General features: G+C 43.1%; 1 protein-coding gene across 3 annotated transcripts in view; it reads left to right on the top strand.

Moving 5' to 3' along the window:
* Positions 1-487: 487 nt before the first annotated feature.
* Positions 488-15,893, top strand: part of MYOCD (myocardin) — a gene marked incomplete at both ends in the record, with an annotated part of 89,289 nt that continues 73,883 nt past the window's right edge. For 2 of the 3 annotated variants that reach the window (XM_079726411.1, XM_079726410.1), the window contains one exon: positions 488-542. In XM_079726411.1, coding sequence (XP_079582537.1) covers positions 488-542 — 55 coding nt within the window. Of the gene's footprint in view, positions 543-1,163; positions 1,183-15,893 lie in introns of those variants that run through there. The other variant, XM_079726412.1, reaches the window with a different exon arrangement.

Below are 15,893 nucleotides of genomic sequence, written 5' to 3'. Positions count from 1 at the left end.
CCCTGCCGCCCGCCCCCGCGCCGCCCGCAGCCAAGAGTTCAGACCGGCTCCCGGGACTCCTCCGGCTGCTCCGCGTCCCGGGCCCCGCTTGCCACTCCTGATTGGCTGAGCCCCTGTCAGTAGTAAAAAAGGATCAGATAGCAAACTGGGGACCTTCATAAAGGCGTGGTGGGGATGCTCGAGGAGCGCGGGCAGCCTATGACATCAGCCGCGCACGCCTGGGATGCCGCGGCGCCCCGCCAGACCCCGAGGAGGCGCAGGGTCCCGCCAGCTGAGAGTGGAGTAGCCCCGCGCGGCGAGGCCGCCACTTTTCTGGGGACACTGGTTTCGGTCACTGGCTGCCGCTGTACTCCTACCCGGGGGAGCTCGCGGAGAGTTGGATGAATTCTGGGTTGTTAACTGCGGTCAACTGGGCTCCCGGGAGCCCGTTCCTGGTGGAAGTCAGGGGCCATCTGGCCAAGGGACCAGCGGCTCGCTGAGACTCAACATGACACTCCTGGGGTCTGAGCACTCATTGCTGATTAGAAGCAAGTTCAGATCAGGTAGGGCTAAGGCACTTGGCATTCCTTCTTCAACTTTTCCTCTTCTGCACGTCTCAACTCCACACTGCTTTCCAATAAATGTTTCGAAGCCAGCGCCTTGGCTACTTCAACTCTGTTCCCCAAAAGCACATTTGGCAAGTGAAGAATTTTATGTGCCTTGGGGGGCCTTTAATGTCTTCTGTTGTAAATGCTTTGAGTCACAGAGTGTGGTTTTTGTTTGTGAAAAGGCCAGTCCTTTGATTTTTGTCTCTATATTTGCGAGTAGAAATTCTGGAGGGGTCCATCCAACAGGAATAACCTTGAAAGTGAGCAAATAGGGGATTTCAAGTTGGAGAGCTGCACAGTATCAGTCAGAATTGCTGAGACAATGAACCTGATGCTGTTGTATTAGATACAGGAGTCACTTCAAATGGAGCTAATCCAAACAAATGTATTTCCCAAAAAAAGTCACTTGGGGGAAGTAAAAATAGCAAATTTGGAGCACACCAAGTATTTAAAATGACATCACTGTAGGAAAAAAAGAAGTCCAGTGCCACAAATATTTTTTCCCAAACCATCTGATGTTTATAAATGGAGACTTTTCCCCCAAATTTCTGTGTTAGTGGCGATAGAGGAACTTCTCAGAGGACGCTGAGTGAAGGTGAGTGGAAAGGAAACGGGCCTTTAACTGCCTCACACATAGGGCGGTAACTCGCCCCTGGAAGGTGTTGATGTGTGTGGGTCTCCACACTGAGACGGGGAGACTTCTTTGGTTCTTTCTCAATAGCTCTGTGTAGAGTATCGGTTTTATAAAAGTGGTAACAAACTGCTCAGTAAATGGTACAACTTCCACTTAGAAGATGGGTTACTTTATATAAACTGTGATGTGAACATTTCCCATAACAGGTGTTAGAAGGATGTTGGCATAGTTTGCTAAGTTTTCCATAGCCCTTCTAAGCGGGACCACGCAGCATTTCACTTGGACGAAGTTACCAAAAAATGAGAAGAGTGGATGCTGGAAAGTGGGGTCTTCTGGGACTTGCTTAGATGCTCCTGGCTTTTAGATGTCTGTGGGGTCCACTGGAGATTTTCTATGGCTCTGTACCGTCAAAGCGAGGTGAAAACTTGAGAACGGAGGCAGCTACAAGACTCAGTGCTCCAAAGATCCGGGGCAGGTCTGCCAGGGACTAGGTTCTGCAGTGGATTAATCCATCCTTTCCGTTCCGTGCGTGGAGAGGTGAGGCGGTTGGGCTGTTAATCCACTAGAGACATGGCCACCGCTTTGCAATTTGGTCAAAACCGCAGGGCAACACTGCCACCTTTCTGAAGAAGAGAGGATGTGGATTTGTTTTGCAAGAAGCTACAGCTCATTTCAAAGGCACCCTTGCCAGTTTCCTGCAGTGGCAGGGGAGGAGCTGGTTTGTCTCTAGATGGACTTGGTGATGTACTTGATAGTAGAATTGCGAAACAGACTTACCAAACGAATGCTTCCTTCAGCTGCAGTGCAGAGGCAAGGAAGACAGTGCTCCTAATTCCTGCTTTGCTGGGTTGGTGGAGTCCTGGTGTCTCCCAGGTGGACCCTGCAGACCTAGACCCTGGAGCTTCCGAGAATTCCGATGGCAGCCTCACTTTTGTTTTTTATTAAACTGGGACAGGCTTCTGTGTCACAGGAAAGATTGCTTTGGGAAGACATGCTATGCTATCGAAGCAGACATAGGCAGGCTTAATCCTCTACCTTTGATAAACAGGGAAACGGGGTCTGGAAATGGACAAAGTGGTTTGGTCCTCTGAATGCAAGGGGTTTATAATCTCCTGAAAGATAGAGAAGAAGACAAGTTGAATGTAAAACTAAGTAAATGTAATGTTGAGGACGGGGATTATTCTTCCTGGAGGTAATTACAGCCCTAGCTGCGGGAGCACAGAAGTCTGGCTGGCAGCATGCGGACAAGAGGACCTCTTCCTAAGAGTCCTCGATTTATTTTATGGCTAACAATAAAGAAGGCCTCTTCTCTGTTTTGATTTCTCTCTCTCTCTCTCTCTCTCTCTCTCTCTCTCTCTCTCTCGTTTTCTTTTTTTCGTCTTCTTTTCTTTCACAAACTACTAAAAATGTGAACTCATAAAACTCTATCTCAGGGCTAATGTTTGCTTTGATAGTAGGCTCTGGTGTATTTCATTTAAAAAGTTTCAAAAAAAAATAAAGGAAACGAAATTGATCATACCAAGGGGCCTGTGTGTAGGGCTGGTTTGTAAGGGAACAGGTAACTGTTTTGACTCTGAAACTGACATGTATGGTAACAGCTTCCAACTGACTTTCTGTAAGCTGTATTCCAGTGACCTTGTTATTAACTGCAAAGCGGTGCTACTGGAGCAATAAACATGAAAGTTTACATGGGCGAACGTGTTTAGTGATATAAACTCATCTTACTGGAGAGGCCGCAGCGTTTCACAATTGAAAGGTCTAGTGCCAAACTCTTTGGGTTTTTAGCAGGTACTTCTCCTTATCGGCTGTATAACCTCGAACCTTAGCTAAATTACATAACTTTATCTGCCTCAATTTGCTTCGTTTGAATGATGAGAATGATCATAGGATTGTTGTGATGATTAAATGTGATACTACAAGTAGAGCATTTAGAAAAATGCCTGGCACTTAGTAAGCCCTCAAAAAATATTGTTCTATTATTTAAATTCTTAGGCAGGGTGGTCCTGGCTTTGTCACTTCTTCTCTCTGAGTCTTGGTTACTTCATCTGTACATGTCAGAGTTGGACTAGGTGATTTTTCAGACCCTTTAGAAACATTTTATGGTTCTCTGAAAATGCAAAGATTGGGAATAAGCAAAATTGTGATTGGGCTGTGTGCCAGCTGGGCATAAATCAGAGGCAGTTTACTTAAATGCAGTCATTAGTGTTGCTTTTAAACTAACCACATTTTTATTGTTTTTCATCTTTTCACTGTTGTTATGTCAATATCTGTAATCAGTATCACTGTCAGTAATTTTCCTCAATACCATAATCCTTGTGTCAATAAGACACAAGGACCCATATGTTTGTATACACACACACACACACACACACACACACACACCATGCACAAAGGATCAAAAGGAGAGAGAGAGGTCCATTAGTGGGTTTCCCTTCTAAAGAACTATTGTGTTTCTTTTGCTATTTTCTCTTTTTCTCTTCTTCCCAAACAGCTCATACAAAGGCAGACTCTGGTTCCTGCTATGACCTTACCTCCATCCCCTGAAAATTTAGGGTTGTCAGATTTTGCAAATAAAAATACAGGATGCCTAATTAAATTTGAATTTCAGATAAACAGTGATTAATTTTTTAGCCTATATTGGGAGCATACTTTCACCTGAACTAGGCACTTTGCATTTTCTGTGGCAACTAGGCTATAAAACTATATATATTTACCTAATTGACCTTTTCAGATCTCATTTTTGTCATCTACAAAACAGAATTTGACTGGTTCATCTCTGCAGTTGCTTCCAGCCCTAAGATTTGATATTTTCCCAAATGAACGTCCCTGAGTACTTCTGTAAACTTTTGAAGACTATAAACTTCATAAAAGTGTTACTATGACATTTTTTAACTGTTGTATCCTCAGTAACGGGACATAGAGTAGATACTCAATAAATTTTTCTCGTGTGGATAAATGAATTCACACCTGCCATGTTTATAATTAACCCATTATTATTCTAAGATTATTCTGAGATATGATTATTCTAAGACAATCGTTTCAATTGCTTCATATGTTCAGTCTTCTTTTCTAAATTTCCTTGACAACTTTTGGGTGTGATGTTTACTGGAGCACAAATATCTATTCCCAAATTCCATTTTGCTATTGAAATGACCAGTAGAATATTGGTATATATTCTAATGTTAAAACAAAGATGAATTTTGAAATAAACTTATTTCAGTGATACAAAAATTTACTACTTGTTTACTTAATGTGCTATCAAAATATCTCTCATTTACCCATGGTTACAACATTTTCCTGTAACCACAAAGGCAGAGCCTACTATATGCCAGGTGCTATGACAGATGCCGGGAATTCAAAAATTAGTGAGATTTTACCGCCGCACTCAGAGCTAACTATAAGCTAATAAACATAAAATATACAGGATAATCCCCCTATTTTAAAAGGTTAATTGATTAACAGCCTTAATTCCCCTGTGCCATGCGTTTTAGTCAGCATGGGCTACTATAACAAAATACCATAGACTGGGTAGCAAAACAGCAGAAATTTATTTTCTCACAGTTCTGGGGGCTGGAAGTCCAAGTTCAGGGTGCCATCATGGAAAGGTTCTGGTGAGAGCTCTCTTCCTGGCTTGCAGACGGCCACCTTCTCGCTGTGTCCTCACATGGCACAGAGAAAGAGAGACAGACAGACAGCAAGCTCTCTGATCTCTTCTCACAAGGACACTAATCTCATCATGAAGGCCCCACCACCAAGACCTCTTTGAAACCTAATCATTTCCAAAGGCCCGATCTCCAAATATTACCACATATGGGAGTTAGACCTTCAACATGTGAATCTGGTGTGTGGAGGACACATTTCAGTCCATAGGACCATGTAAGGTAACATATTCATTGGTTCCAGGGATTAGGATGTAGACACCTTTGAGGAGGGGACATTATTCTGCCTGTGACATCAGCTTCCAATAAGGTATTCCTAACTATAACCCCTCCACATGCCTCTCTCCTACAGACTTTGTTCTGTAGCACTTTTCCTTTAATATAGATTATTCAGCCATAATACCTGTGTTTTCCCCAGGGAGGTCCACAGAAGACTAACTCCACAGTATGTTAAAGTTGCTCAGCAGGAAATTTAAAAAAGAGGGAAGCTAAGTATAGTGAAAAATTAAATTGGATTTTTAATTGCAGGATTTCTGAAGCCTTTACTATTTCTCATGTCTATTATGAGCTTCTGAAAGGCAGGGATTCCAAGACATGCTTCACCTTTATTCACACAGCATCTCAGAGGGCAAGTTTAGCTGGACAGACACATTGTGGAGAATTCTTTCTGGACAGAAAAACTCACAGTTTCCGACAATGATTTCTCTAATGGGGTTAATCTCTGTATCTAGGAAGCTGGCAAGCCCTCTGCACCCAGTCAGGTGAGCACTCTGTTGCTTTTCCTTCCTGGCTGCTTCCTCCCGTGCTGGGTCCCCCTTTCACTGCTCAAACCTCCATTATTTATTGGCACCAATGCCCCACCCCGGGAATATCTGTTAGAGGATTATAACCCATGTCCCCAAGGAGCTCACAGGCAACCTGAGAGGTGCTGAAAAAATGCTATACGAGAGTTACGTATTTATTCATTCATTCAACAAACATGCAGGAATATTTCTTCCATGTTTCCCTTGTAATGGAGACTGTGTTAGGAGCTGGGGTTCAGTTGGGAAGCAGAAAAGACCCATCCCATGTCCTCACATGGAATGTTAGAGCTGACCCTCTAATTCCCTGTGCGTGGTTCCTGCAAGCGTTCTAGAAGTCCACATGAGAACACAGTTACCGGGATTTTAAAAGATGAGTGTGTTTTAAGTCCTAAATGGGACTTTTCAATCTTTTTTTAAAGCTAGTGGAGCATTCAGAGGCCAGCCCATCTACTTCAGACCACTGCATTCACCTCATATACCAGGTGGCCTTCCCCAGCATCTTAATTACTGTAGCAAGAGCCCCAGACTCCCCCGCTGCACCTAACCTGCCTTATTTTTATCCATAGCTCCTATCACTATGGAGGACACTAAACATTTCACTTGATCATTTGGTTATTTGTCCATGAGGGCAGGAATTTTTGTCTGTTTGTTCATTTTCACTGCTTTATTCCCCCTGGCACCTCACACAGTGATTGGCATAGATAAGGCACCATTAACAATGCTTTGAACAGATACATTTTATTTTCCCCCCCAAAGACTATTCAGAAACAAAAGTAACCAGTCTATGTTTTTATATATATTTTAGGCATATTGACTGAGTGGTGCTTAAGACTCGAACAAAAAAAGAATGAGTGAATATAAATACAAAATTCAGAAAAGTAGTTACCTCTGCAATAGGAGAGGCAAGGGGAAGAGCTAGGCATGGAGCCTGAGTAGGAGAAAGGTTATTGGTGGTGGTCTTATGTTGAGCCGTGGTGACACGCACATTGATTAGTCAGCAAATGAATTAAATAATGTTCATTCATGGGCCGATGATGACCATGTGACTTGGACCAGGGATGATGATGAATCCAATTATGTGTATCTGGGGTCTTTGAAAAAATTGAAAACGTAAGTTTTTTAAGACCATAAAGAGTGGCATTCATCTTTTATCTGCTACAGTATATGACAGACACAGTAAGAGTTTGTCAAATAGGATTGAACCAAATTGAATGGATTCTGATCTAATTGGGTTGAATTGGAGAATAACAGAAGTGCCTGGCAGAAGCAGAAGTGCTCAACCCAGCACTTTGAGGATTTTACATATCTCAAAAAAGCCAGACCTGAATAGGAGATGTTGGAACATGAAGTGGTCTTTCATCTCCTTTATTTCCATCTTACTAGCACAAACTCACTGGTCCTCTAGCAGATGGTGACGAGCTGTCTTGAATCTCTGCCCAGATCAGGAAAGTGAAGCTGGCAGGTGTATTTACCAGGCATCAGTCTTTCCAGTCTCGTGCCCGCTCTCCTGTGGGCAGAACTGTAAGGGGAGCCCATCACGCCCACTCTCTGACTCCATGATCTTGGGAAAGTCAATGCAGCTCACTGGGCATCTGTTTCCATAGTGGTAAAATGATCCCTGCTATTTGTGAGGGAAAGACTTTCGTAGAATTATCAAGGTTTTCTTCTGCAGAAAGACGTCTCCATTCCCCACGCGGGAAGGGATTACTTGACCTGGTGGCAAGAATTGCACAAGAGAGAAGCGTGGAGTAGTGGTTTTGATAGACGTAAATAGGATTTAAAAAAAAAAACCCAAAACCACCCATTAGCCAAATGATAGTTTTTTGCAGCCTTATGATTTTCGTATTTAGTTTTTTCAACTTTATTAAGCAGACAGCATTTGTTTAAGTCAGTAACTTAAGTCAGTAATTTCTATTCTGATATCATCCAGAACAGCTGGTAAGTCAAGCTTTACCTAACTACATTTGCATTATCATTCTTAGAGGAAAATACAAAGGTCTCCAAATTTTTTATAATGTGTCATTTATTCCCAGAAATTCGGAATAAATAAGCCTGATTCCTGACTTTCATTTTTTACAGAGCACAGCAAAGTGCCCTCAGAAACTACTGAAGGAAGAATAATTTCATTCTTTTCTCGTGTTGGTTGAAGGAAGATAAATTCTCCTATTTCTCTATAGATACCACTAGAGTAGTTCTCTCACATTTCAGTTACACCAGTTGACGTTTGCTGTATTCAGCCACCTTAGATCATTAGAGAAAGCAGTAGAATTCTAGCAGTAGAAGCAGTGGATTCAGCCACTGTAATATTGTAAAATATATTTATTGGGTTCCCCCGTGTAGGACCTGAACCATCACTTGGTATGTGCAGCAACGATCAGCGAATACACAGCCTCTCAAATTCTTAGCATGTCTTGCCTAATATCTCAATTTGAACTGCCACTCAAACAAGTTATCCATCCTTCAATCTGCATCTCTTTCCCCTTGGACTCTTAAGTAGTGCAAAGTCATCAGTTCTTTCTCATAAAATATAGTCCAGTAGCCCCCAGGAATATCCCTACTTCACAGATAATGACTGGAAAATACCCCATAAGCTGTTTTGACTTTCCTACTTCCGGGAAACACTCTCCTTTCAGGAAGTCATTTGACTTTGTTGTCCTCACGACTGATTGGGCTGGTTTCTTGGTCTGAGGGAAAGTTCCACACGGGACTTTCTGGTACTCAAGCTCCAGACAGGGCCATGGGGCTTCAAAACAGGCTAACTCCAAGAAAATGCTATTCAACATTCATTGAACAATCATTTCCTCAATACTTCAAATGTCTTTACTATTTTGTGTTCCCTTCCTGCCCTTGTGCAGATGCGTAAAGAACTTTACAAAACTATGGTCAGAGCGTATGCCTAAGTTAAACTCAGCCTTTTTATCAGTCAGCATGATATCATAAGCAGTTGTTCAAGCTGCTACGTAGTAGCATAATTCTTGTTTTAAAGACTGTGTCCTATTCCACCAAGTGAGTACATAATAATTCCACTTGTATTGGAATATTAAGCCAGTTATACTTTTTATGTTATAAATAACACTACTATGAAAATCTTCATGAACATAGACTTTTTCTTCCTCTGGATTGTTTTATAGGATACTCATCCTTTAGAGGAAATATCCAAGTGTGGGAATCACGGATAGGAATCTTTATGATCCTCTATGGTAGCTTGTATTTCTGGAGCACTTAACAATGCACCAAGCTTAACCTTAGTCCTTTTTCTACCTGGCAGTGAATATTTGACCCTGTGATAGAACTAACTCAGAGTGATCTTGGATACTTATCTAGTGTGGACTGGTGTTCAGTGAGCTTTTCACACCTTTTCAGTCAAGAATGAAAAGGAAAAGGGGCCACAAGTACCTGATACCTTTGGAAACCTTTGGCTATCTCTGTGTGATCTGCTATTTGGGGACCAAATGTGACCATATTACCAAATATGATTGATGCTTCATCAAAGGAGAAGAGAAGAGGACCAGGAGTTACTGAGAACCTGTTATCTATGACATTTTCAGTATCTCATTTAATCCTTACAAAAAATGCTATGAGACAGGTATGCTTATTCCGTTTTATAGATGAGGAAACTGAGGCTCAAGATGTCAAACAACTTAGTCAGAGTAACATAACTGGTGAACGGCAGAGACTAGGTCTGATCCCATCTGCGCCATTGATGACCATCTCTATCACAAGCTAAACCTCGCTTCTCCCACCCTCCCCCTCCACCGCCCATCCCACACACACACACACTTGGCCCAGTGGATTTAATTCTACATTCCAGTGGAGTTCTGGACTACAACTTCAGGTTTATACCCAATTGCCATTATTGTCCGTGATTTTCTAAATAGCGATGTACTAAGCTACTTGTTTCTAATACTAATTAACCTGTAACGTATACATGCCATCTCTCCCGAATCCCAGGAGTTATAATGAAACTTGAGTATTTTAATCTCAGTTTATCTGATTAAAAAATTTCAAGAGATTTTTGAAAACCAACAGCAAGAACAGACTTGCCCTAAGACACTAAACATGTAAGAAATATCAAATAACAGAGTCAAGTGGTGGTTGCCAGGGGCTGGGAGGTGGGAGAAATAGGGAGAGGTTGGTAAAAGGGCACAAACTTTCAGTTATACAATAAATAAGTGACATGACATAAAATATTAGAAGACAGTTTTAAATTTAGCACCCTCCCCAAACACACACAGAAATGTCAGTAAATTCTAAATATCATGCTCATTTCTTGATCAAAAGGCAGTGAAAAAAAAAAGACAATGTTTCTGTATTTTTAAATTTTTTATATAATTTTTAAAAGTTACTTTCCATTTACAATTACTACAAAATATTGGCTGTATTCCCCATGTTGTGCAGTATATCCTTGAGCCTATTTTATACCCAGTAGTTTGTACCTCCACTCCTCCACCCCTTTATTGCCCCTCCCCCCTCCCACTGGTAACCACGAGTTTGTTCTGTGGGTCTGCTTCTTGTTTGTTACATTCACTAGTTTGTTGTATTTTTTAGATTACACGTATCAGTGGTATCATACAGTATTTGTCTTTTTCTGACCGACTTACTTCATTTAGCATAATTCCCTCCAAGTCCGTCTATGTTGCTGCAAATGGCAAAATTTCATTCTTTTTTATGGCTGAGTAATATTCCATTGTATAAATAAACCACATCTTCTTTATCTATTCATCTCCATCCATCTGTTGATGGACACTCAGTTGCTTCTGTATCTTGGCAATTGTAAATAATGCTGCTGTGAACATTGGGGTGCATGTATCTTTTCAAATTAGTGGTTTTGCTTTTTTCAGATATATGTCTAGGAGAGAAATTGTTGGGTCATATGGTAGTTCTATTTTTAGTTTTTTGAGGAACCTCCGTACTGTTTTCCACAGTGGCTGCACCAACCTACATTCCCACCAACAGTGTACAAGTGTTCCCTTTAAAAATAAAATACTTTGATAGCTGAAATATTTTAAGCTCAGCAAGTTAGGGATCAAAACACACCACAAACATACCAAAAGCATTCAAGCATAGAACAAAGCCTAGAAGGATCCATTCTCAGTGACTATCTCTGGGTGGTGAGAAAATGAGTAATTTTTAATTTTTCTTATATTCTTTCTTATATTCCTATATTCCTTATTTTGATGATCTATTCAGTGTCTCCTGTATCTTCTATAGTAAGCAGGAATAACTTTGGTAATACACAAATTAGCAGTGGACATTGCTTGCGTATTCAGTTTTAAGCCATGCAGTCATAGGAGATGAAAGATTCCTTAACTGAGGAGCAGCTGAAACAGGTTGGCTGAACACCTAGGAGGTTTAAGTTGTTATAAGTTCCCACCAATCCGAGAGCACATTCACATGCAGACTACATCCAAGGAAACTTGGTCCGCAGCTGAGACTGAACATTGGCAACCCCTCCGATTAATTTGTGCTGGAAAATTCTAATATGTATATCGTGATACAAGCCCTTCAGTCTCGCTGACCTGGGGTCAAATTCTGGCTCCACCTTTCCTGGTGGTATGAACTTGAGCATAGCCTTAAGCTCTCCACTCTTCCGTCTGTGAAGGTGGGAACAAAATTGCCTGCCCTGTGGAAATTTTGTGAGGCTTTAGTGAAATGACAAAAAAGGTATTTGACCTAGTACAGGGATGTACTTGTGTACTCCGTCAGTGGTAACGGTTTTATTCATGGATTAATATTCGTGATTATATCATTATTTATATCAATATGCTATAGAAGGTTAATCTGCAATATTTAAAATTACTTCAATATTGTTATAAAATATCATATTGTTTCTAAATTTACAACCACCTGTGGTTACCTCGTGAGATTTGCTGCTAGTTCTTCTCATTTCTTTTTACCCCAGGTGGTGGTTGAGAATGTTGCAGATACTCATTATCCTTATAGAATTTACACTGTATTCTATAAAGTGATTTATATACGTACTATCACTTATTCCTTCCCTTTCAAAGAAAATTTTGAGAAAGGCATTATTATAATTTTCATTCTCCAGACAGACAGGGGTAGTTGTTGTCCAGCTCAGGTCTTTATGTGTTTCCGACAAGAGCCCCAGGCCTTGTCTGGGACCTTGCAAGGTTACCAGTTGGCTGTAAGGATTAGCGTGGCTCATGGCTGTTCTTCAGGCTCCACTGAGAGCCCAAATCCTACACCCTTATCATCGAAAATATTGTTCTGTCTAAAACTGAAGCCAAGGCGAAGAGCTCTCTCCAGAGGGAACAGTGTTTGAGGATCAGACAGCACTCTGCTAAATTATAATACCTTTTATTTTTATGGTGCATTAAACTCTCAAGTTGATATGCTTCTATTTTCATAACAACTCTGTGAGATTACAAAACTGCTCATGCAGATGAGGAGATTGAGAGTCTGGGACATTAAGAAATCTGCCCAAGGTTACTCATTAGATTTAGAACCAGAGTTCTGGGCTCCCAGAACCAAGTTCTCGGTGTGATCCTCTGAGGAACATGCAGCCTGGGAAGACATCGATGGTGCAAAGATGGGCCGATGCCTGGCTTTTTCAAGGCCAGTGGCTCTCAGCAAAATAAATGGTCCCTCTGCTTAGAGCGTTCTTCACACGTAGGAGCCGTCTGCACTGGCTTCAAGGTTCAAAGGGCTAGATTAGAGGGAGAGGTGAAATTCAGCAACTTTGACACAGTATAAGCTGGGAGAGGAGAACAGAATAGGCATAGAAATGACAAAGCAGCCTTTGGCTTTGGTAGAATACCAGTCTCTGCAGAAGGTTCTGGTCTTAGCACATAGACTGGAACCCAGCACCATGGAATGTCCCAGAGACAGAAGGTGTTCTTAAATGTTATGTTTGGTTGTTTCAAAACCTTGTAAAAACAGTAGAGCCAAGATTATTTTCTAATGCTTAAAAAAATTTTTAATATACCTACATTTACTATTTTCTCAAACTTTAAAGGTACAGTATATGTGTACATATATATATACTCACACTATTATATATTATATATATTTATATCAATCACTATTATATATATCATGATTATATAATGGTGTGAGTATATAATATATACATATCTGTCTATTGTATAGTATGTATATACTATACACTTCATATGACGAGTCAAATATCTGTATTCTTTGCAGTGTTATACATGCTACAGAAAAATTGAAGGAAACACTCGAAATGCTCAACAAAGGGAGAATGTTTGAAGACATTGAAATGTAATATAACGTGCATGTTATATATGGTAGTTTCAAAGAATAGCTAATGAAATGGAAATGTGTTTTATAACCAGAAGAGGCAATATGTGCTTTCAATGCTAGCACAGTATATACCACAGGCTTCACTTAGGATCTCAAAAGAACTTCAGTCTCTGTTCCAGGACTACAGCAACGTGGAATGAAAAATTTCCCCTTAATTTGGAGAGAATTCCTTTTCCTTGCCCTCGTAAAGCACACCCTTGGTTCCAAGTTCTAATTCGCCTTTCTTACCAGTTCTCATCCAGGTATTCCCTGGATGCCTATGTTCACCTCTGGAATGTTTGTGTAGTCATTTATCCCAGCTCACGGAGTCTTAGTTTGATCACGGCAGTGACCCTGTGAAATGGGTCTAATGATACCTTCCTTAGAGGGATGGGAAAATGAGGTTCAGAAAGGGTTCGTGGGCTTCCCTGGTGGCACAGTGGTTGAGAGTCCGCCTGCCGATGCAGGGGACACGGGTTCATGCCCCGGTCCGGGAAGATCCCACATGCCGTGGAGTGGCTGGGCCCGTGAGCCATGGCCGCTGAGCCTGCGTGTCCGGAGCCTGTGCTCCACAATGGGAGGGGCCCCAACAGTGAGAGGCCTGCGTACCGCAAAAAAAAAAAAAGAAAGGGTTCGTGACCCACTGAAATTCACACGCAGAAACATGGCAGAACAGGGCTGAACCTGGACCTCGTGACCCCTCCCAATGAATGGTGGACCCTGGGAGGTGAAAATCAGAGTCCCTTTCCTCCAGGACCACCCCCCACCCCAGCACCAGCTTTCAAGGAAAGCAGGTCAAACAGCAGGTTCTGGTCCCCCAGGCCCCTCCTGCCCCGCCCCGGGGTAGCACGCTGTCCACCTAATTCACTCGTGGCTCCAGGCCATGGAACACATAAACAAGTGGGGAAAGCCTCCAGAGGAATCTTGATGCCCACATGGAACCATTTGTCTTCTGAAATGATTGTTTGAAATTGTTTATGTCAGTTGCCGAGTTTCTGTTCCACGCTTCAGGGACCTATTTGTGATGGAGGAAAAAATTTCCCTGCAGGGGAGCGGTCAGGGCTCAGTGGGCAGTTCTGGTGACAGCATGGCCTGATGCCGGCTGGTCCTCCCCACATGGGGATGGCTCTGGGGAGAGGCACCGCAGTCCCAGTAGAGCACCCCAAGGATGACTGGGTGCTCACTGTTTGCTGCGTACTGCCCTTAGTGCGTCACATGTATGAATTCAATCCTCACAGCAGTCCTGTGGGGGGGTAACTTGGGTCCCCCTCCGTTCCCCCACATTCACAGATGGAGAAATTGGAGAACCCAGCCCTGAAGGGCATTTCGTAAGACTCCACGACGAGTAAATGGAAAAGCTAGGATTTGAACATATGCACCCCTGGCTTCAGAGCCTACGTCTGCAACTCCTACTCTGTACTGCTTCTCACGGGCGTCTAGGCTGGCCGGAGCTGGCTTTCTCACCCCGTCCTCCCCGAGAGAAGGCAAATTGCGCCTTCTGTCACCTTAGTGACATCGTCAGCCCCACGGCACATCCACTCGCGCCTGCCTGTAGTATCTTGAGATGTTGTAACATAAAAGCCCTCAGCTCACAAACCTGGCAGCTGGCTGCGTGAGAGAGAATTCCTTTTGAGGCATGAATTAGTCTTCTTCAAATGTTTTGACAAACTGAGAGTGTGGTGCTTAGGGAAAGGATCGCTTCGCAGTGTTTGTGTGAACAGACATCTTTCTCAGACTTGAGACTGTGCGTGAGGCTTGATCATTGAAATAACTGCGTGGTCATTCTGAGCTGGTGCTCTTTGGATGTGAATATTCCCCTGGTTTTTACCCAACACGTGCCCAGTGCTGGAAGCTGGCCTGAATTCGTGTGTCTCAATCTCCTCGAAGGAAGCAGGGTCGGGACATCTCGTGAGATCAAGAAAGAACAGTGGTGCCTGGTCCCAGCCTCTTCCCTGCGTGTCTGCTCATCTGGGAAGACCACTAACGCCAGCCCGGCAGCCCAGGCTCCCCTTCTCCAGCAGACCACAAAGGGCACATCAGTCGCCTGATCGTCATTTTCTCTGGCTCTTCTCTCGATGCCCACAGCAAGGGATGGGTACACAGTCAGCTTCTGTCCTTCTTGGTCACTGTGACCACTTGGCTGCGCACAGGGCAACGCTTGGTCAAGGGAACAGTTATTATTGGTACCTGGACTCTGAAGGCAAGGAGCAGGGTGTGCTCAGATGTCAGCAGGACACACAAAAATAATCCCTGGCTTTCAGCCTTGTTTGGGAAATACGGCCAGGCTTGGGGCAGGAACAGTGTAGACAACCTGGCCTAAAAGGCCACATTCTCTCAGTTCTCATCCCCCTGTCTCCTCTGTACTAGGCGGGTTGATGCCCGTGTACCCCAAGGAAGAAAACATCAGACCCACGAGTGACGCAACCTGCTCCTGGGAAAGGAGTTTGTCCCAGAGTCGGAAAATGCCAGGGAAAGGAAAGAATTCTGTGAGTGGGCCACCCGTTGGGCAAGAAGAGGGCAGTTATTTCCACAGTCTGTGTCCGACAACATCAGCTTCCAGCTCTGAGCATCCCTGAAACCTCCAGTGGTGGTCCTGCTTGTTACTTGCCAGGAAATGCTCCATTGCCCTGTGCCTGACGGTCTCCTTGAAGGCAATGATGTCAAAGTCGGGGGTCGTACATGAAGGTTGATCCAGTCAAACTCAGGGTGGAGCTCAACAAAAAGAAGTTCAAGGCCAAAATTTTGGACAGATACGACTGCGCCTTCTGAGGGGAGAGCTTTCAGCCGACTGTTGCTCTGTCGTGTCCAGGGCTTGTGGTCTTTACCTGGCATCGGCTAGAGAGGATGCAACATCAACAACCATCCAGGATGCTTCCCATGACATGCAACTTGGCTTCCTGGGTCTGCCAGCATCATGCTCTGAGGTGTATGTTTTGCCACCTCTACA

This window comes from Hyperoodon ampullatus (genome assembly GCF_949752795.1).
Source record: "Hyperoodon ampullatus genome assembly, chromosome: 19".
In the NCBI taxonomy this organism is placed as follows: domain Eukaryota; kingdom Metazoa; phylum Chordata; class Mammalia; order Artiodactyla; family Ziphiidae; genus Hyperoodon; species Hyperoodon ampullatus.
This window is presented reverse-complemented; position numbering and strand designations above follow the sequence as displayed.